The sequence below is a fragment of the Cucumis sativus genome, chromosome 3, assembly GCF_000004075.3.
Source record: "Cucumis sativus cultivar 9930 chromosome 3, Cucumber_9930_V3, whole genome shotgun sequence".
In the NCBI taxonomy this organism is placed as follows: domain Eukaryota; kingdom Viridiplantae; phylum Streptophyta; class Magnoliopsida; order Cucurbitales; family Cucurbitaceae; genus Cucumis; species Cucumis sativus.
Window position 1 is genome coordinate 874,804 of NC_026657.2, and position 21,219 is coordinate 896,022.

A 21,219-nucleotide genomic window follows, 5' to 3' on the forward strand; every position below is an offset into this window, starting at 1 on the left:
AAAAAATCGAGTAACGGTGTGCACTTGGATTATTGATTAAAAAAATTTAAACACTCACGTGATTTGTTACATTTTTTTATAAATATCTTTTTACATAGTTCGGTTTAGAAACTTATTTTCTCAAATTTTGACTTTCACGAGGATTTTCTTTAAAATATATTATTTTTCAATCTCATTTTTTAAAAAAATACATTTTCAACTCAAATTCTTTAAAAGATATTCCAACCATACCCTAAATTTAAGATTTTCTAAAAGTATATAGAACTAAAAAAAACGTGATTCAAAAGTACAATGACTAAAATCAAACGATCTCTCAGACTATAGAGGTAGAAGTGGTATTTTAATTTTATATAATATATACATAGTTCTCTTTTTTGGTTGTAAATGGAAGTGCCACGTGGCAGAGAATGGAGGAGAGAGGCAGCAACTTTTGGTAAAGTGAAGGGTGACACACAAGATCTTCTTAGGCAAGAAAAGCATAGTCAAGGTCCAAAACGTCATTCCTCTCCTCCTCGATCCCATCACTCGTGAATTCTAAAAGCCTCTTCTCTCAAACATTCAAATTTTACTTCTTAACTTTTCTTTTCTTTTCTTTTCTTTCTTATTCTTTTTTCTTTCTTTCTTAATTCTTAGGGTTTTCTTTTTTTAAATTCTTAAACTTTCCATCTTCTCCCCTTTTCCCTTCTAAAAATTCTCCCCCAAAAATTTCATTATCTTCATTTTTCCCCTTTTAACTTCATAATTGCATTTTTTCCCATGTGAATAACTATTATAAATATTTACTTTTTAGCATAAATATAATCAACTAATTTTATAATTATTTTAGTTTTAAAATATTTAAAAAGACGTAAAGATTCATAAATTTTGTTGACGAGACTTTACAGTTTAGTAAAAATAATTTGAAAAAAATATATAAGAATTGCAGCTTAAATCTAAGTCTAAATAGAAATAAAATACAACTTTACTAGTGGACTATAACCTCTCTCAAATATCAACACACCACTATCAATTTATAGAAATTATAATATCGAAGAAACGACAATTTGTATTTATTTTAGCACATATAACTCAACAATAAAGAAAATAACGGTATTTCAGTTATCATAATTCTTTTTTACAACAATGCTAAAAGATAAAATCTATTACATCAATTTTTATAATCGTGAAATTGTTTTTTTAAAAGTATTTAGAAACAAGTAGTAATGGAAAATGAATTGATTTGAAGGAATTAAAGGATGTGGATTTTTCATTCCACGAGATAGGTAGGTAGGGGGAAAATGATTGAGATTTTTGGTAGTCAATTTTAATGGATTCAAATTCAATGATTAAGAGAAAGATTATGTGTGTGGGAATGTTAGGGGGAAAAAAAGAAAGAAAGAAAGTGAAATGAGAAGGACAAGGAAGCAAAGATGAAAAGAAAAGAAGAGAGAGATTAGACTACTTTTTAACGTTATGAATGTTGGGGGAAGCAGTTTTCATTAAGTTTGAAAAGTGATTATAAAGACATTAAGTGATCCCATTCTAAAGCAATCTCTCTCTCTCTCTCTAAATCTAAATCCATACTTCATCTTACTCTTTCCCTATTTCCAATGTTTTGATTTGATTGCTTTTTATTTTTTTATTCATATTATTATTGTCATTATTTTTTAACCTCTCTTTCTTTCTTTCTTTCTTTATTTCTTTTGTCCCTAATTTTCGAAATTTAAATCAAACTCTTAATTAAATATTGTTTTCACCTTTGAATATTCTTCCTAGTTTTTTGTTTGTTTGAGAAGTTTTTGGTGCTTGTACATTGATTTCTTTTTAATTCCTCTTAAGAAAAAGTTATACTTTTTTAATAGAAAATTATATATAAAAATAATATATGAAATAGCAAAAATTAAGTTTAATAAATTTTATCTTTTAGTGGTTTTATTATGCAAAGTATAAATAGTTTGTCAAATTTTTCTTTTTGAAAAAACCTCTTTTAATCGATAATTTAAACTGAGCTTAAATGGTTAAAGTATATGTTTTTAACATATATATATATATATATATATATATATATATATATCAAAATAGTAGATTTACAACCTATAGCAAACTCTATCACTAATAGTCGTTGATATGTTATAGTGATATAAACTATTCGTGATAGAATTCAAAATTTTGCTATAGCCTGTAAATATTTTAATTTATTTTATTACCTTTAAAAATGTCCTATCAAAATATTAAATTTTCTATCATCGAAAATCGTATATGGAATAAAAATAAGAAAGTGAAAAATGTACGCGGGTTGATTTTAAACTTTAACTTGTACTTGAGTTTTTGCATTCTTCGCGTAATTCTTAACTATTGGTGTCTAAGTAATTCTTAAACATTAGTGTGTGATACTTCTTTTGTATGATTTGGTGAGAGGATTGAAAGTTTTTTAATCAAATTGCTTCGTAACGTAAACAATCGTTGAGTTTGAAGGTGAATGAGTGAGATCGAATCTTTCTTGTTGATCGTTGTAATAAAAATTATCTTTATGATTTATAAGTAGATGGAGACTTAGATTGAACTATTGAAATCATTGACGTCGTGATATTCTTCTTCTTCTCTTTTCTCTTACTCTGTTTTGATTTACTGCTTTTACATTTCAACTGTCATTGTTTGATTTGACGGGTTTATCATCTATGATTAAATTTCTTTCACTTTAATATGTTTTATTTTTTTCTGGAAGATTTTATGAGCGGCTATACGAGTGTGCTTTTATAGTAACATTGGATGAAACCATGTTTTTGAAAAATAATGGTGGATACTTTTTATTTAGTTTAATGGTATGAGAACGGTGCCTTGTATTAAATAGGAATAAGAAAAGATCGTGAACACGTATAAGAAATGGACTATTTCTCGATCATTAATTTAGATTTTTAGTGGAAGAGAAACCTAAAAGATGAAAGTTATATCGAAATAAGATGAAAACTATGTTGAAATTAAATAAAATGTCTTAAAACTATATATGAAAATATATGAAGACCTAATTGACATATATTTCTAGAAATGTTATGATTTCAAAATGGAATAAGTCAAATTATTTTCAATCATTCAATTCATGAAATTATTATTATTGTCTTTAACGATACAATGAGGCATGAGTCAAAATGGTAAATGTTTATAGATTAAATTATTAATTTGACCTATACACTTTATTAGTTTATGTTTAATTTAGTCATCATGACTCAAAAAGCTTTAATTTAGTTTATTTCCATTTGACTTTATTTTTTAGTATAATTTTTATTATGTTTCCTCCAATTTCAAAATTTATTATTTTTTATCATCTAAAGGTTATTATATTTTTTTATTTGTTTGGTTAAATAATAAAAAAAGGGTGAACTTTTATGGGCAGAAATTGTGTTAGTTTAACTATTTTTTTTTATATTAACGATAATTTCTCTTTATTAATTACTTTATAGTAATAAAATTAAACTTTATTTTCTTACATATTATTAATTAAAAATTATAAAACTTAAACAATATTGATATTGAAAATATAAATCCGCTATACCTAAAATTTTCTAATTCAACCCTGAATGGTTAAGAGATTTAAATCTATTAATTTCCTAATGATCGAGAAAAATAATTATTTTTATCTAATCGCCTATGCTTACATTTATGGGCTAAAATAAAACTTTAGGATAAATGATTTGATAGTTACATATAAATGTATCTATATTTGATTTTTTTTGTTTTTTTAAATTTCCTTCCACCAATGCCAATATTTCTTTCCATTATTTGTGATTTGACTTGGATTAATATCTCTTTATTTTTTAATTTAATTTTACAAAAAAACTAGTTGCCATTGATATTTTTAGTGACATTCATAATCCAATGATTTCCAATTGAGATTTAATTTATATGGATATTATTTAGTTATTTATTTCTCTTGTGGGAATAAATTATTTATTCAATCATCTTTTTGGTTGGGTGACTATTTTATTGTACTAGTTTGTCCTATAGTCACACGATTAAAACATGGTAGAAATTTAATGTTAAAGAAAATTATTCTCTACTTCTTTTTTCTTCTTATTCTAAAGGCATATCCAAATTTTCTTTCTATTAAAATATCATTTTAATGACTATACTATCAAATTTTATTTAATTTGAGTTTTTATTGCTTTCAATTGTCCATTTTATTTTATGTATTATCAATCAATTTTAAATTTAATTAATCACACGAAAGTAAACTTTTACTAAAATTGCTTAAATAATAATAAATTATTTTATAAGGAATTGTAAAAAGTAGAGCAGATAAAATATAGTTTTTTTATATTTTTTTTATTTAGTGTTTCATAGTTTTATTGTATGAAGTATAAATAATTTATCAAAAATTTTATACTTTTCTAAAAAACCTCGCCGAGAATTAAAACATATGAATATATTTTTTATAATTCATAGCAAAATGCTATAGATTGACCTAAAAATATTAACAATAGTACTAAATTTAAATTTTATTAAAAGTAAATAAGTCTAGATTAGTTGAACATTTGAAAGTAAAAGCACGGATGGTATTTTAATAAATTTTTATTACTTTTTGTAATATGTTTGGAAAGTTTTTTTTCTTTTTCGAAAATCTATCTCAAGATTAGTCTTGTTAGTTTAACTAAGATTAATTATATTTAAAGTGAATTGAGATTTCACATGAATTCAAAGCACAATATCGTAGGGTGATCACAAGGGTTGATGCAATTTTATTATTATAATTATTATTTAAACATGTTAACCTATTAAGAAATTTGAACATTTAACCTCTAATTAAATAAAAAATACTTTGTCTTAATCAATCAAAGTATGTGTAGGTTATATATACAAACCTTCATTGAGTTTTTTCCCATTTTTCTTTCATCTTAATTATGCCAATCGGTTTCATATAATTTGTCATCTTCAATCATATTTCATGACTTCTCTTATTATTGCTACTGTTATATATATATATATATGTATATAACTTCTGTTATGGATCTATTATATATTTCAATTATTTAAAAAATGTAACTAAAAGATATGGAATATATATAAGTGTACATATTATAATTCAATCGACTTATTATCCAATTTTCCTACGTATATCATATATTTTATTGTGCCAGCACCAAATAAAAATTATAATTTAAAATTTTTAGAAATTGGTAAAATATTTATGTTTCATAAAAAATTTGAATAATACAATTTTTATTGGGTTTTTTTCTAAATAACTTGTTTTTCCTTTTTATTTTATTTTTTCTTTTAATAAAAAAGTCCTTACAAATTCACATGACTAAAATTTTAATAGAAAAATTGCATAGAATAACATTTTAAAAATATAATATAGCAATTATAGCACATTCTTTTATAATTTTGCAAATATGACAAAATTTTCACATGTTCATTTTAAATTTGATATTATTTCTAAACTATCTTCAATAACTCACTTCTCTTCTTTTTTTTCATGCCTTACTCATTATTTATTGCTCCCACTTTTTAAGGCCCTAATCAATTGAATTTGATTCCAAATGATTTTGTTTTATTTTTTACATTAATTTTTTTGTTTTACTTTTGTCTCAGTTTCGTATATCAGTATTGTGATATACTTATATTATATGTATTAGTTGGTTAATATATTTACTACGTGATTTTTCGTTTTTTAAATTTTATGTAGTTCATTAGAATATTATTAAGTATATGAATATAACTCAATATATTATTATCAAGTATATCAACAATATATTGTTAAAGCATATTAGTAAAGTGAATCATTGTCAAATATATGAATCAAGTTTACAAGTGTATATCAATAGTATATCAAGTGTATAAGTAGGACTTCAAGCATATCAAGTGCATTTAATTAATCGTTTGTACAAACGAAAAATACTAAATGTATCTACAGTGTATCATGTGTATCAAACATATATTGGTAATGTTTCGATATCGAGTGTATCAAAGAGTATCAGGTGCATCAAGTGTATCAATCAAATGTATTTGGTGTATCAAGAAGTATCAGATGTATCAAATGGTGTGTTAGGTGTATCAGGCGTGTATAAGATGTATCAAACATGTATTAGTAACAAGGGCATTTGTGACATTTTACCTCTTGATGTGTGGACTAGACTTCATTTTTGTCATTTTCGCAAATAATAAAATGTATATGTTATGAACTTAATTATTGTAATTTATTTTGTCATTTTTGCAAGTGTCTCTTCTCAATAACTAAATTTGTAATGATGAATTTTGTCGTGCGTTATGTTGCTTTTTCTTTACAAAATTTGCCGTGATTTTTGACGTAATTAATTAGAGATGAAAATTAAATTAAAGGACTAATTATCATGAACAATAAAATAAAAATGAAGAAGGTAATTATATATTAAAAGATGAAATTAAAATAAAAGATAAAATCACAAAAGTAAGTATATAAGTATGTTAATTGTTTAAAATTCAAAACTAAAATTAAAAAAAGAAAAAGAAAAAAGAGAAATGAATGTAATTTTCCCGTTATATAAAAAGAAGAGAAGAGCACGACTACTGAAACCGAGCTGTGCGAATATGCAAAGCTTTAAACACTCATCCGTACACTTTAAAAACAAACAAATAAAATAAACAAACCGACCCCCCACCCCCTCCCCCTCCTCCTCCTCCTCCTCTCTCTCTCTTTATATAAAAAGGATAAGAGGAGGAGGAGAGTCAATGAAATATGAATGGGAAAAATGTATGATTTGTACAATCATTTCAAGTCAGAAATGCAGCAGAGTGAACAATACAAAGCAAAGAGAAGAAGAACATTACACACTTGAGAAGAAGTATTGTCCTTTTTTTCCCTTTCTTTCTTTCTCCCCTTAGCCCTCTTCTTCTGACACTTAATCCCATTTTTTAGGCCCACTTTCTATCATTCCATTCCATCCCATCAGCCCAACCATTTTCTTTTTACTCTCAACTAAATACCTTGGTTTGGTTCGGTTCGGTTTTGATTTGGTGCACGCTTGTAAGTGATTTTAAGAATTATATAAAGAGTGATTTAACAAACTAGCTTCTATAAAATTATATTAAGAATATGTTTAAATGCTTAGGGGTGTTTAGGACGTGAGGTGTGTTGTTATAATTTATGAGTTATAGTAAATATTATTATAGTAGGTTATTATAATATATACTTGGAAAGTTAAGAATAGTGAAAGGGAAGAGTGAGGAATAGTGACATACGAGAGATGTGGGAGTGAGAAATAGTAAAAGAGGAGCGATGAATAGTGACATATGAGAAATAAGAGAAAAATGAAATAGTTCTAATCCTAATCCTAGTATTATAATAATTGATAACTCCTAAAACAACCATGGAGTGGGCTAAAATAGTCAACTTCATTCATTCATAGTCTAAGGGCCAAATGCCTTAATGTTTTGAAATTTTATTTTATGTTTACTAAAAAGAGTATTACATTTTAGAGAAAATATTAAAAGATGAAAATGACAAGTCACTAAGATAGAAAAAAAAAAAAGTTAAAGAGTGATAAAAACTTAAAGGATAAAAAAAAAAGTTACGAGAGTAAAAAAATTCAAAGGAAAGAGAAAAAGACGATGGGGATGAAGAGAGTAAGAAAAAAAGTTAGACGAAGAGATAAATGATGGGTATTTAGAAATGTATAGTAAAAGATTTAGAAAAGACAATAATTTCTCAAAAGAAAAATATAGTAAAGTAAGGAAGAAATGGGAAAACAACTATGAAATTTATAACAACATATGTGTACAGATGTGTTAGCAATTAAGAAGTTTGTGGTGTGAATCTTCTCATATTTATTATACTAATAAGAACGTGTAGGTAAAATAAAAGTGATTTTTCTCTCAAGCGCAACAGTGATACTCTCAAACATGCTTCTAGCTCATGCATTTTAATATTTTTTCCAATCATTTATAATGATCAAATATATTCTTTTACAATTCTACCTTAAAATGTTTATAACAAGTCACTATTTTAAACTTCATTTTTGTAATGCTCATATGTTACACACTGGCTATATACACCTTCTTAAAATTATGTTGGTGATTGAATCTCATTTGTATCAGACTAATTCGTTGCGGGTCTCTGGTGGTTGTAACTGTTAACTTGCTTTCTCCTTGATACAGTCTTGAAATACTTTGAGTTGACCTATCTAAAAGGTCCTAACATATGTATGGTGTTAGTTATATTGGACTCTAATACTTAAGTTATTACAATGAGCGACTAATTTAACAAAACACAACAGAAGTAAGGTCGAGTCTCTCTTTTCAGATGGTCAAATAGGACTATAATGAGTATGTCATCTAACACATGTCTTTGTTTAGGTGTAACAAATACAATATTAGGAATGTTTCTAACATTTGAGGTTGTGAGGGTGCTAGTTCAAGTCCAACTTGGTTATTAATTTCTATAGGTGTGTGTGTGTCATCTCAATTGGTTGACAAAAACCTTTTAGACATATTTACGTTTTTCTTATGGGAGGTATAGTCACTTATGCTTCTTTCACGTACTATATGATTATTGTATTGGACAACTCTCAACAAATTACACTATAAGTTGATTTTTTATGAACGTGTATTGTGTTTAGTGGCATAAACATAGAATCCTTGTTTGCCTTTTAGGTTAGTTCTTAAAGTTCTGATATTTTTTCGATTTTATATTTGGGTGAAATTTCATTAAGGTTTTTGGATTTATAAAGTGTAAGTTTGATATTATTGTGCAACAAATTTCACAAAATCAATTTCCAAATTAACATAAAATTGAACTCAAATGTTATACAGTTTTAGTTACTGAATGAGCCACAACTCTAGTTGTATATTACGCACTTCCTCTCTTAAAGTTAGAAACTCTAGCAATTTAAATCTTCATATCTTCACTTATGGTAAAATAAATAATATATATTTTAGTTCTGCTTAGTTTAAATTCGATGCAACCATCGATTCCAACAAAAAAATTAGCTATGGTTAAAATACCCATGTCGATAAAAGTAAAAAAAAAAGTACAATTTTACCTAACCTATATTTTTATAACCTAACCGTTTTGAATAGTACTTTTAAGAATAATCATTAGGTATACAACAAAAAAAGAAAATTTAAAAAGCTTACCGATATAACAAAATTTACGTGAAATAAAGATAGACTTATATTTATGTCTGGGTTATATATAAATTTTGCTTTACTATATGATTTTGTTAATGTTCAAGATGAGAATGATGTATTTGGAATTGTCCTTTTTCACCGTCTCTTCTCAAAAATCCCACTTTAGGCCCACTTTCTATCATTCCATCACATCAGCCCAACTAAATCTCATTTTCTTTTAGTTACACTAAAAAATTACAAGAATTTTCTACTTGTTCTGAAAGTTGATTAGTGATTGAAATATGTATTTTGACAAAATGATTTAGTGCTACAATTGTAAGATGATTTTAACAAAATTAGATTTTTTAAAAATTATTAATATTGTCAATGATTGTTATAGTTTGTAGGATACAATAAAAAAAACATCAATTTTCACAAAATATTTACAATATATAACAAAAATTTTAGATTCTATCGATAATAGATATTGATAAATACTGATACGCTTTTAATTCTATTAGTTTCTATCATTAATAGAATCCAAAATTTTGCTATAGCTGGTAAATATGTTAATTTATTTTGTTGTTTTTTAAAAATGTCTCTAATATGTATTTTAAATGGAGTCGAAAATAATAAACAAGATAACATTAAGAAAATAAATAGAGGACAAAAATGTTTTTATATAGTAACATTGTAGTTAATTTGTGTGAACTTGAAGTCGGGACCAAACAACCCTAAAAGAGTAAAAAGATAAATGATGAGATAGGAGGAAAAAAAGAGTTGGGAGAAAGTGGTAAAAATTTAAAGGAGAATGAAAAAATGTTGAAAGTTCAAAGGAGAGAGAGAATGTGGGGAGAGGGATGGAGGAATAAATTACTTTGTAGTGAGAGAAAAAGTGGTTAGGAGGAGAGACAAAATGACAAATATTTATAGCCATACAGTAAAAATGTAGAAATAAGTCAATGACGAAACAATTTTTCAAAAAGGAAAAAGGTAAGATTGGACAAAAATGGAAAAACAACAAATTTAGAACAATAACCACTTAGAAAGCTAATTTCCTATTAATATTTGAGCAAAAATCAAGTGTAAATTGACCCTTTATGAACCATATGGTCAAATACCTCTACTTTAAAATAAGAAAAATTATTAAAAACAACGTAAAATATTTACAAAATATAGAAAATCGTTAGATTATATGAAAGTTAGAAACAAAATAAAAATCTATTAAATTCATAGATAAATACCAATAGAAGTTTATCGTTTATCATTACATTTTAATATTTTTAAAGTAATTTCCTTCATTTTTAATCATTTAGTTGTGTTTGATCAAATATTTTTACTATTCAATCTTACAAGGTTTTGCAAAGTTACCATTATTTATTTTGGGGCGCAATGCACACATGTATTAATTTTGAAAATGAATAGATTTGTCACGTCCATTAGATGCATCAATATGTTTGATTTTAGTTTAGTTATTAAAATTTTGAAATTTTAAATTTTATTACTGTGATTTTGGATATAATTTCAATTTGGTTGTAAAGTTTAGAAAGTGAAAGTTTGATATTTTCAACTCATCAAGTCTTACAGATAGTTTTCAACCAAAAGAATAAATTTTAACTCAATGTCTCATTTTTATGTTTAAATTAGGATTATTAGAAAATAAGTTTTACTTAGGTTTAAATTAGGATTATTAGAAAATAAGTTTCACTTCGGAAATAAGTTTGTTGTAATTGTATGTAGTCCTTGTATTTTTACTTGTATAAATAAATACATAAAAATTAAAAGATTTTGTTGAAATAAGATGTTCGACCAAATATTTACCTTTCATAATAAAATTAAATCTAATAAATTTGATCATTTAGAGTAAAAAGTTTGACACTTTTTTTTTTTTTTTTTGAAAACACTCCTAAAACTAATATATGGTTTAAAAGTAGACAATAGACACACAACATCAACATATACAATATTAGACTATTTTAAATATCCAATTGAATTTGATTGACGTTGAAGAATCTTTTAAACAAAAGTGTTAAGGTTCATTTGAAAAAAAAATGATTTTTCAAAAAGTCATAATCAATATTATAAGAAAAAAAACTCTTTTGATAACCATCTCAATTTTCTCTTTCTCGAGAATGACTTATTTTCAAAATTAAACCTTTGAAAAGCTAAACCAAATTCAACATAAATTTAAATAAATTAAACTTGTAATTTAACCAAAACAAAAAACATATTTATAAAACAGCTACCTCTTTTAATTCATTTACAAGTAACATTACTTGTGATATAGCTTTTTTTTAGTATAATGAAGTGAAAAGGTTCAAACTACAACCCTATGATAATTATATGAGATGAAAATTTAAACTTCGAAGACTATTATTGATTACTATTGAGCTAAAACTCAACTTGACGAACTACGAACTTCTTGATTGCCAACAAATACAATATGCTAGTTGAACTATACTCGTTTTTGCTTCTCACGTCACTCCTAAGAAACTATAATATTTATCGAAGAAGAACATAAGAAAGAAAGAAAAAAAAAAAGGAAGAAGATAAAAAGGCAATTCATCTATTTCTTATTAGATCCACCCCAAATGGACTTCCAAAAAACAGGCCAATTCTTCTGAGCTTCATTCCAACCCAATAAAGAGCCTTCCCTCAAAGGATCCCAACTAGAGGACACAATCCCATAGCTAACTCCCAAAAGAGCTGAACCAAAGAAGAAGAATGAGACTATGACTGGCACCCATGAGGGCACATCAATCTTCAGCCCAACTTTGAGGTAATAGAAGAATGGGAAGAACAATAGCCCTATAAACAATGGAATCCCCACTGTAAATCCCATTCTACTCATCATCCTATTTGTCACTACTTCTGGTATTACACCACCTTCCTCTTCCTCCTCCTCGTCTTCCTCTTCCTCCTCCTCGTTGTCATCATCCTCACTTCCTTCTCTTCTTGTTTTCTTCGTCTTCTTCTTCCTTGAAGCTGGTCCGAATCCCTTCGGACGCCTCAATGTTGCATTTAGACTTGTGGGGCGGTTCGTGTGAGTTTGGTTTTGGTTTTGGTTAATGGTTGGTCTTAAATTTGGGAAACAGTTTCTTTCGTTGCTTTTTATATGAAGTGAGAATTTACAATTTTTCTGCTGAGAAAATAAAAATAATCAACGAGTCGTTCTAAGTTTAATAAATATCAATCCTACTTGGTAAAAAACCTCACTACAGCCACATAAAAAATTTAAGAAACTAGGATACACACGTGAAAAACTTTAAAATTGAAGAAAACCAAAGCCTACATAAAAATAATTAAAAGCAACATTCATTCACGCATGTTTTCGCACTCTCAAACAGTCAAACCAATATTCTTTTGCGTTTAGGTGTAGTAAATTCTTTTATCTTCTTGGAGGAATTATCACTCTTTCTTAGAAATTATGGAAAAAGAAATCTTGATGCCCGAGGTAGGTTTCACAAAGAGCACCCAACACATTCGAAGTTAATACCTACGCAAACATGTCTCAAACTAGAGAATAAATTTAATTCCAGTTAGACAACTTCAAACCAAAGTCATAGAATCTTTTGTGGAACTTTCCCAACAACAACAATTGTTTTCTTCACCCACCCTCACAATTCTCGAACAACTATAAACTACTCCCCATAAAAGTAGACCACTTGTTTTATTCTTACAATCAATTGTTCATCAAAACTATCCTTTTAACTCCTAGTGTTCGTAAAGTAATCGAAATGGAAAATCAATAGTTCAGATATTTTGAAAAATCCTTCGTCTTCCTTCCATTTCAATATAATTCAACGTTCAAGTAGTTATCATCGAACTGAATCGATGAACTGCGCTAGGTTTTACTGATATCCATCTTAAATCCTAACTACTAATCAAAACTGAAATTCCATTGATGAATAGTTCAGATTAAAGAATCCTTCGTCTTCTTCCGTTTCATTATAATTCAAGTAGTAGTCATTGGAATGGATCAATGGATCGTTCTAGGTTTAACAAGTATCCCTGATAAAGTAAATCCTAACTCCTAATCTTTAAGAAATCGATTGTTGATTGATGAACTTATGGATAATCCATTGATAAACAGTTCGGATTCAGGAATACTTCATCGTTTAGGTATAATTTGAAGTAGTTATAGTAGAAAAGGTTGTTACAGAACTCAAAGAAATGTTGCAATGGGGAAGCGAAATGAGAAGAGTACCTTAATGCGGAGTAATGGAAGGTTTGAAGGCGCAAGAGGAAGGTTGAGAGATCCGGCAATGGCGGCCATTAAGGTTTGTCTATGAAACTGAAATACAGTCGACTCGTCTCTTACATCTTGTATTCACTATGCGAAGCAGAGACGGACGCCATGGATGAGAGCAGTGAAAGAGGATAAGGTTTTCATCAAAATTTTGCTTGGAATTGGCGGAAGATTGTTTGGGTTCCTAACGCATTTGGCGGACCAATGTCGCTGCTCCACGTGTCAAGAAAAAAGAACTCCCAATTGTATCCAAATTTTCCCATTAATGTTTAAATACTAAATATTTTTGAAAAAAAATTATTTTAGTTTAATCTTTTTTTTTATATATAAAAATGGTTTAAAATAATGACTTTCATATAAAGTAATTCAATTTAAAAGTTAGATGTAATCCAAACACAACATTCTACAATGTTTTGGCTAATTTAACTACAAATGTTTTGGCTAATTTAACTACAAATTATAGCAAAAAAGCAATGAATAATTATTCGAACGCTTAAATTTTTTATTATACCTATCTTAATGCATATATTACTTTTTTTTCATTGTCTTTTTTCAAGATCTTTTATAAGAAAACTCATCGTTGAATCAAATTACGACGTATTAGAAGTTCAAAATCAAAAGTACTAAAAAAAACTTTAACAAGTTTATCATATTACGAAATGTTATTAGTAAGTAATAAAATAATTGTATGTCATGCTACATTGTTCGTAAATTCATTATTACAAGCTACAATAAACCTAAATACTAAATAACACTTATTGTATTGTTTTTAGAATCTATATAAATACTATTTCTCCTTGTAGTTACGATTATGTCATTTTGGTCATCTAAGCCTCACAAAATAAAATTTAAACCTTGATTTGATTTAAATCTTGATTTAATTGAATGTTCAATTTATCAACCTAACCATTTCAATAAAGCGAGATTTAATTGATTGTTCAACCTTGATTTATCAACCTAACCATTTCACTATAACACTATAAAGCACGAGGAGAGGTTATGGTATCAAGATCATTTTAGTTCAATTTCATATCCAACTTAAATTTGAACCCAAAATCAAATTAGATAGAAGTGGTTGAAAAATAAATCATTCACTAGCTACTAATTGCATTTTAATTTTAAGGTGGTAAAAATTATTTTTCACCTGATTAAAATTACTTTTCACCCTCCTAAAACCTCTCAAATTAAATTAGCACTCTACACTTCCAAATGCAATTTTTATAATATTAAAATTAATTTTTAATGATACTACTATGAAAAGATTTTGAAAATGATAAAAGTGATTCCAACCATTTTAGATTCAAACCAGCCATTAATCATAAAAGAAAATTTGAATTTCATGGACCCGCAATGTCTTTTTTGCCCTTTTCAATCCAACGAAATAGAATTGAGATTAGGACCTTTTTCCACTTCAACTTAACATATAATATGCTCCTTAGCTATGCTCATGATGAGCATCTCAAATATTTTTTAATGTCACTATTATGATAAATGTTATTTGAAAATTTCGAAAAGAAACTATAGTTTCCAATCAGTCCCCAAAAGAATAAAACCATAGACTATGTTTGCCATTGACACATGATTACACAAAAAGAACTTAAGCAACAATATACTGCAAAGTCATTGGAGAGCAGAAAGAACTATTTGCCTCAAAATATTACAAAGTGACCTGTAAAAGGACACACAAATACAACATCACTTTTCTTCTCCATCTCTTCATTTCCCTTTTCCCTTTTTCTTTTTAGTTTCTTTTAAAAATTTCCAATGAATCATTCTTCAGTCTAAAACTTTTAATTACATTAAAATTGAAAAGAAAAATTAATAGCTTGAACGAGTTTAATCAGAAAATATACGTGTGTGTGAGAGATCATGGGACGTCTTAGACGTTACAATCATCTTTGTCATTTTTAAAATGAATAGGAAAATGTTTTTAGTCATTCTAAATCAATTTTAATAGTATAAAAAATTTGTTTAAAGTGTAAAATTATTCATTAAATTGATTTTGAATGTTGAACTTTTGAGAAAATGATTTCAATCATTTTTAAAATCACTCTATCAAAATATTGTAATCAAAGTATTTTAATATTGTAGTCAAAAGTATTTTAATGATAAACAAATAAATAGAAAGCGTTCGATAAAAAAATCATATGATGGTTGATTTTACCTTCTTAAGAAAATTTTTAAAGTGCTTTTAAGTCAAAGCACTCGAGCCAAATGCACTTTGGAATTGTTTACCCACAAAGCATTCAAGTTTTAAAAATAATAACAAAAAATAGAATGTTAAGCAGCACTCGAAATCATAATCGTGGCATGGATTTCTAAATGAAGCTAAAGAAGTTTTACTTTTTAGAATGTAAGAAACAAACCTAGAAGTTGCCTAAAGAATCCTACAAAGAGATAAAATTTTGATGCAAGACATACCCGGAAACAATCTAGTCTTGGATGGCATTCGAACTTCCGAGGTCGGATCGCCCGTACTTCGATGCTGCAAACCAGTAAACTCCGATGACCCCACCAAGGACTCCAACGACCATAGAAAAGAGCTGGAAATTTGCAAGGAGTTCACCTCTAACCTCACTATCTTTTGAATAACACATGACCATCATATCATCCTTTAGCTCACAACCATCAGGCATCATTGGACCATACAAAGTGAAGGCTGTTTGATAAAACCAAAGACCCTGGAGCGTTATGGCGATACCGCTGCACACGTCAACTGAAAAGCTGGTAGGTAAAATAGCTCCAGCAACCGTCGACAAAATGCAGAGCCCTATCAAGAGGACAAGGAGAATATGGTAGTAACCCTCGAGGCCTTTATGAGTAGTTGAATGAAAGTAAAACAACAGATATTCGGCGCAGAATGCCATGGCAGCAATCAGACAAAGCGCTTCGTCTGGTAGACGAACAAATCTAAACAGAAAGAGGTGAGAGTTGAATAATCAGCTCTTTTTAAGAAAAAAACTAGTAATTAAAATTTAAAACAGTAAAAGATAAACTGCACATAAATTTAGAAACAGATAGTTAACAACTCAATTCAATATTTGAATACTAGATTAAAAGATTATGCAAATTAGACATGTCCCCTTCTATACAGTATAACCATTTATTTGTCCACATTTCACTTCAAATTCTGGATGATAATCTCTTATGAACTGAAAAATACTAGAAACCAGGGACGAAAAACGTGTCGTTCCAACGAGGTTTGGGAACGGTCACAACTTAAAATATGATGTGATAGAAATTGCTATTGCTCTCATCCCAGAACTTCCATCTTATATGATCTGTAGGCTATATCTTCATATCAATTGCTCCACATGCATGCGTTACTTTACTAATATGTGAAGTTGATTGTATGAAAACAGAACGAAAGCTACACTGATCCTTCACAGACCTAAACCATGATATCTTCATCTTGAATCTATGATCACTTATTCACTTTCCTGATGTAAACAAACTACTACAAGATCAAGAGCAAAAGTTCGTGTACTTTTATTCAACCAATTCAGCAAAGATACATCTATACACGCCATGTTTACTCGTCCTTGCCGGCTTAAACTCCTCCTTAAAAGAAAATCCTCATACTTTCCACCATCAATTTGATATTTCTATTAAACCCACCACTCAACTCAAAAACTAAGTTATAGTCTGTTTAATTTGTTATGCACGTTTTCAAAAATACTTCTCAAAACTAACTCAAGCAAAGTAACTGAATTAACTAAACCCAACTGATCTAAACAAAAGTAATGAAAAAGTTAACACTCTCAAATGATTTGTTCATGAAACAAGAATGAATTACCTGGATTTTTCAGAGAGCAAAGCGATGACTCCAAAAATGAAGAACATGAGAAGCATCCCCGAATGTTCAAAGTTGTTCATATGTGAAGGGTTCAAAACTCCATTAACGAAGAACTTGAGATGGGTTGAATACAAAAGCTCAATACACAAATCAATGAAACCGCCAATAACAATAACATAAAGCTCTAAGTATTTGAGTTTTCCGTCGAAGCCAGGCATAGGATTCCACACACGAACACGAAACAAGCTAGGATTTAACACGTACCGAAGCAGAGCACTCCACACGTGCCAAACACCAACCAGAAGAAACAGCGTTCCTGGAAGAACATGGCCCTTAAAAGATCCCATATCTTCAAATCGCTTTTACCACTCTATTCCTCCGTGATCTTCACTTTTATGATAACTTCTCCTCTTCTACCATTAAGCCAAATTCTGTTTTCCCCCCCAAAAAAAACACTTCCATTCAGTAAATCAACACAGGAACTTCCTCAACTCTTCTGAATAATTCGTGAAATGCTTCGTGAAAACAAGCAAAAGTACCAATAATTCTCGCAAACCACAGCAAGAACACAGAGCGTAAAAAGAAGAGCATTATTGAAGCTAGTAATTTAGGAAGAAGACAAAGAAACCTATTGTTTGAAGGCAAAATAAGAAACGCTTTAGAAATCGATTCTTCTTAAAAAAAGATCGTTGGTCTTCCACTTCTTTGGTCAAAATCGAACAATTGAAAGCAACAACCAATATCGCAATGATGAATAAAAACGAAAAAAAAAAAAAAAAGATCCACAGGTGAAACAAAACAACCAAAAGTAGAACAAAATAAAATCGAGCAGCTCAAATAACACGGCAGCTATGGAAAAAGTAGAAACAAAAAAGAGGAAACAGATTTCGTAATTGTGATGATAAAAATTAAGTGGAAATGGAAAAAGAAGATGAGTAAACGGAAAATGATGGAATAATGGATTGGTAATGATAAGTGGAAAGCACTGACGATTGCATAATAAGGTGATTAAGAGTAGTCGATCCCACCATGCGAGGGAGTGTTTGTTGCAGAAAAATCAGCCCTTTTGCGGTCCCCGAAAAAGGGTTTGGCGCAAAGGAAGGGAGAGAGAGAGAAGGAGAGAGTGCTTGAACGTGGCGTTGACGATGGCGGCAAGGTGAGGATCTGATTCCGGTCGGTTCCACCTTCTCAAACTTAACGAATTGCCCCAAAATACCATTTTAGAATAGTTTTAAAATACTATTTTGGTATAATTAAAATATGGTGTGTAATATGCTAAATGTGGATCTTAGTTTTTACTTGATTTCAAGATGTTATATTTTTACCCAACTAGGTGATGAGTGACTCATAATAGTTTATCGACTATACTTCTTTGATTTTTACTTGAATTTTTGTTTTGGTTCGACCTTTTACTTTTATTTAGAGCTTAATGAGAGGGGTATGAGGAAAGAGACAAAAAGGAGTGAGAACAAATATTATCATAATACTATGATTATGATATCGACCAAACATGGAGGGAACTAAAACTCCTCTCTAGTCCTAGGAACAAACAACCTCTTAAATTTTAGTTTATGTTAAAAATATGACGAAAAAACGCTTAGTTTAGTTAAGGGGTCAAAAGTATTAGATTTGTTATTATGATTTGCCATCAAAACAGTCAATCAATTATAACTAGTTTTTGTTTGAATTTATAATGTAGTCATTACGGTAAAAAAAAAAAAACAATAAATACGATGTAAAAGGGATGAGAGGAAATGGTAAGATCTATAATGATTTTGAACAGTACCATTATAGTTTAAATAATGATGTTATAGTTAATAGTACATTATAACATTAAAGGATACAATTGGAATTTCAATTATAATTGAAATTCTAATCATAGTGTGTTAGCTTTTATAAAGTCCACTCCACCAACTTTAGGTTGGTAGCTCATACACACTTTTAAAGTGTTGTAATTTAGGCGTTATTTTAATTTAATTTTTAGATAAAATATGTACATATTCAATTTGTTTTGGTTATGGTTACTTTACGGATTTTGTTAAGTTTCGATTTTCAAACTTTAAATTTTAATATTTCATCTATAAAAACTTTTATTGTTTCTTAGTACAACGGAGTTTAAGATTAAATCTTCAAATTTTAGAGACGAAGATCGTGTCAATACCATTAAGCTAAACCATTTCAAGCTTCTAAAAATTGTTTGGTTGTGGCATTATTGTCTATTGTTGCTTAAAAAATCATTTATTGAATGATTTGGGATTGAGTTGACAAGTTTAATAGATTTTGTTACGGTTATAGTATATGAGAGTACGTCAACTTAATAACACGTCACAAGACATATTAGAAACTAACAAAGCGATAAAACTTATTGGATAGTTTTACGAACTTCCAAACCTCAATTAGTGCTAAGCTTTAGAATTGTACTAAACCAATTCATAACATCTCTCTTGGCAATTAAAAAACATAACATACATTTTGCACATAAAAATGTGAAAGTGATCATATATCTATTATTTTATAACAACCTTTTAAAACACTACCTTACAATATATAGGGACAAATAGTGTTATCTTTATTCCCTTTTTATTATATATATAACAAATCATTCGTTTGATGAGTCAAATGTCCAATAAGCTACTTAAAAGGTCACCCTAATAAATTAAATTCTAATTAAGAAGTTTTATTATTTGTTTGGGTTAAACAAAAAAAAATTGAGACAAAAGTTTCCCTCCTTTTTGTTTAGAAAAGAGAAAGAGTCTTGGTAAGTTAGAATCATCCTAATAACTTAATTAAGTAATATACATATATATAAATGATACTTTAAAATAACGATTGATAGTTGTGACTTTCGAAAAAAAGACGTAGCCTTAATAACTAATAAATAGGTCATGAGTTCAATTCATGATGACTGTTTACTTAGTAATTGATTTTCTACGAGTTTCTTTGACACTCAAATGTTGTAAGATTCGGTCGGTTATCGCGTGAGATTAGTCTAGGTGCATGTAATTTGGTACGAATACTCGTGAATATAAAAATGTTAATTTAATATATTTTAATTTCAAATTAGAAAAAATAGTTATATTGATACATTAATACTAATCTAGTGCAATTTAGTTGTATAAACCAATGTAGAGTTATTTTTCAACTATTTCATATTAATTAATAATTTATTATACTATATTTACTTAAAAATAAATCGTAATAAATAACACTATTCATCTAGAAGTTAAAAATAAAGAATAATGTTATAGTACATTTATTTTAGCTGTTAATAAGACAATATTTTTAGAACATCTATAAATCAATAAACTAATAAAGTCGGATAAAAAATGCAACCAATTTAAAAAAAGAAAAAGAAAAAAATCTATCGCCTAACTCTTCCTTTCCAAATAAGTAAAGGAAAATATAGTTAGAGACAAAAGCAAGACAAATTCAAATTTAGCAAGGACTGCGACATTTTATCTCCGAATAAGTGTAACATGTGAAATGCTAAGGATGAGTAATTATAGGAATGGTTACTGGTCGAGCACGAGTAGTTTTGTGGAAAAGTTAGATATGAAAACCGACCTAGTTAGTTTATACTAAGGAAACTGACAGTCAATGTTAAAAAAAGGAACCAATAGGTTGGTTGGTTTTTACATTTTATTTTTTTCTTTCTATTTAATGATTGATTGGGCTTGACAACCTTTTTTTTTACTTCAAATATAAATATTTGAACTCCCAGTCATAATGAGTAATAAATAAATTTACTATACATATACATACAATATTTTTCAAAACATTTTAATTAAACCAACCATCAATCACATTTTTAATAAAATTGATCGATTCAGTCGATTTTGGTAGTTCGGATCGATTCTTCATGCATCGATCCTCGCCCCTAGATAATTTATATATAAAACAAGTTTATAATGTTTAAATTGATATAACTTTTATTTTAAGAAATCACTATAACCTAAAATAGTTAAAATATTATATTGTATTTATTTATTTTAAAACAAACTCAATGTGAGTGATTTGAATATTAAACCGTCGACTTGAGCTATGATTCGTTATTGATCTTTTAATTTTGAAACTAGTTTAATTTCAAATTTTTTACATCAAATTTTGATCTATACAA

General features: G+C 28.1%; 2 protein-coding genes across 5 annotated transcripts; both read right to left on the reverse strand.

The window, feature by feature from the left end:
- Positions 1–11,403: 11,403 nt before the first annotated feature.
- LOC101210376 (protein PAM68, chloroplastic) lies at positions 11,404–13,482 on the reverse strand. 2 transcript variants are annotated; one of them, XM_004146071.3, is made up of 2 exons: positions 13,265–13,482; positions 11,404–12,196 (listed from the first exon to the last, which is right to left on the reverse strand). In XM_004146071.3, exons 1-2 carry the CDS (start codon positions 13,331–13,333, stop codon positions 11,624–11,626), a joined length of 642 nt encoding a protein of 213 aa, XP_004146119.1. In that variant the 5' UTR covers positions 13,334–13,482; the 3' UTR covers positions 11,404–11,623. The 2 variants fall into 2 exon arrangements, with proteins under 2 accessions (XP_004146119.1, XP_011650314.1); XM_011652012.2 differs by having other exon boundaries at positions 11,404–12,199.
- Positions 13,483–14,716: 1,234 nt separating this feature from the next.
- LOC101209951 (transmembrane protein 45B) lies at positions 14,717–18,311 on the reverse strand. Of its 3 annotated transcripts, XM_031882557.1 has the most exons (4): positions 18,093–18,311; positions 17,103–17,533; positions 15,728–16,216; positions 14,717–14,975 (listed from the first exon to the last, which is right to left on the reverse strand). In XM_031882557.1, the coding sequence occupies exons 2-3, from the start codon at positions 17,447–17,449 to the stop codon at positions 15,739–15,741; spliced, it is 825 nt and encodes a 274-aa protein (XP_031738417.1). In that variant the 5' UTR covers positions 17,450–17,533; positions 18,093–18,311; the 3' UTR covers positions 14,717–14,975; positions 15,728–15,738. The 3 variants fall into 3 exon arrangements, with proteins under 3 accessions (XP_031738417.1, XP_004146117.1, XP_011650315.1); XM_004146069.3 differs by lacking the exon at positions 14,717–14,975 and having other exon boundaries at positions 15,475–16,216; XM_011652013.2 differs by lacking the exon at positions 14,717–14,975 and having other exon boundaries at positions 15,475–16,216; positions 18,131–18,310.
- Between the last annotated feature and the right edge of the window lie 2,908 nt (positions 18,312–21,219).

What these genes read in the sequence shown, in the direction of transcription:
- LOC101209951 (XM_031882557.1), bottom strand. Translation starts at nt 17,449, where the DNA reads ATGGGATCTTTTAAGGGCCATGTTCTTCCAGGAACGCTGTTTCTTCTG. An exon ending in TTGCTCTCTGAAAAATCCAG is followed by an intron (nt 16,217 to 17,102) that starts GTAATTCATTCT and finishes CTTTCTGTTTAG; the next exon opens with ATTTGTTCGTCTACCAGACG.
- LOC101210376 (XM_011652012.2), bottom strand. Translation starts at nt 13,333, where the DNA reads ATGGCCGCCATTGCCGGATCTCTCAACCTTCCTCTTGCGCCTTCAAAC. An exon ending in TTCCATTACTCCGCATTAAG is followed by an intron (nt 12,200 to 13,264) that starts GTACTCTTCTCA and finishes TTATTTTCTCAG; the next exon opens with CAGAAAAATTGTAAATTCTC.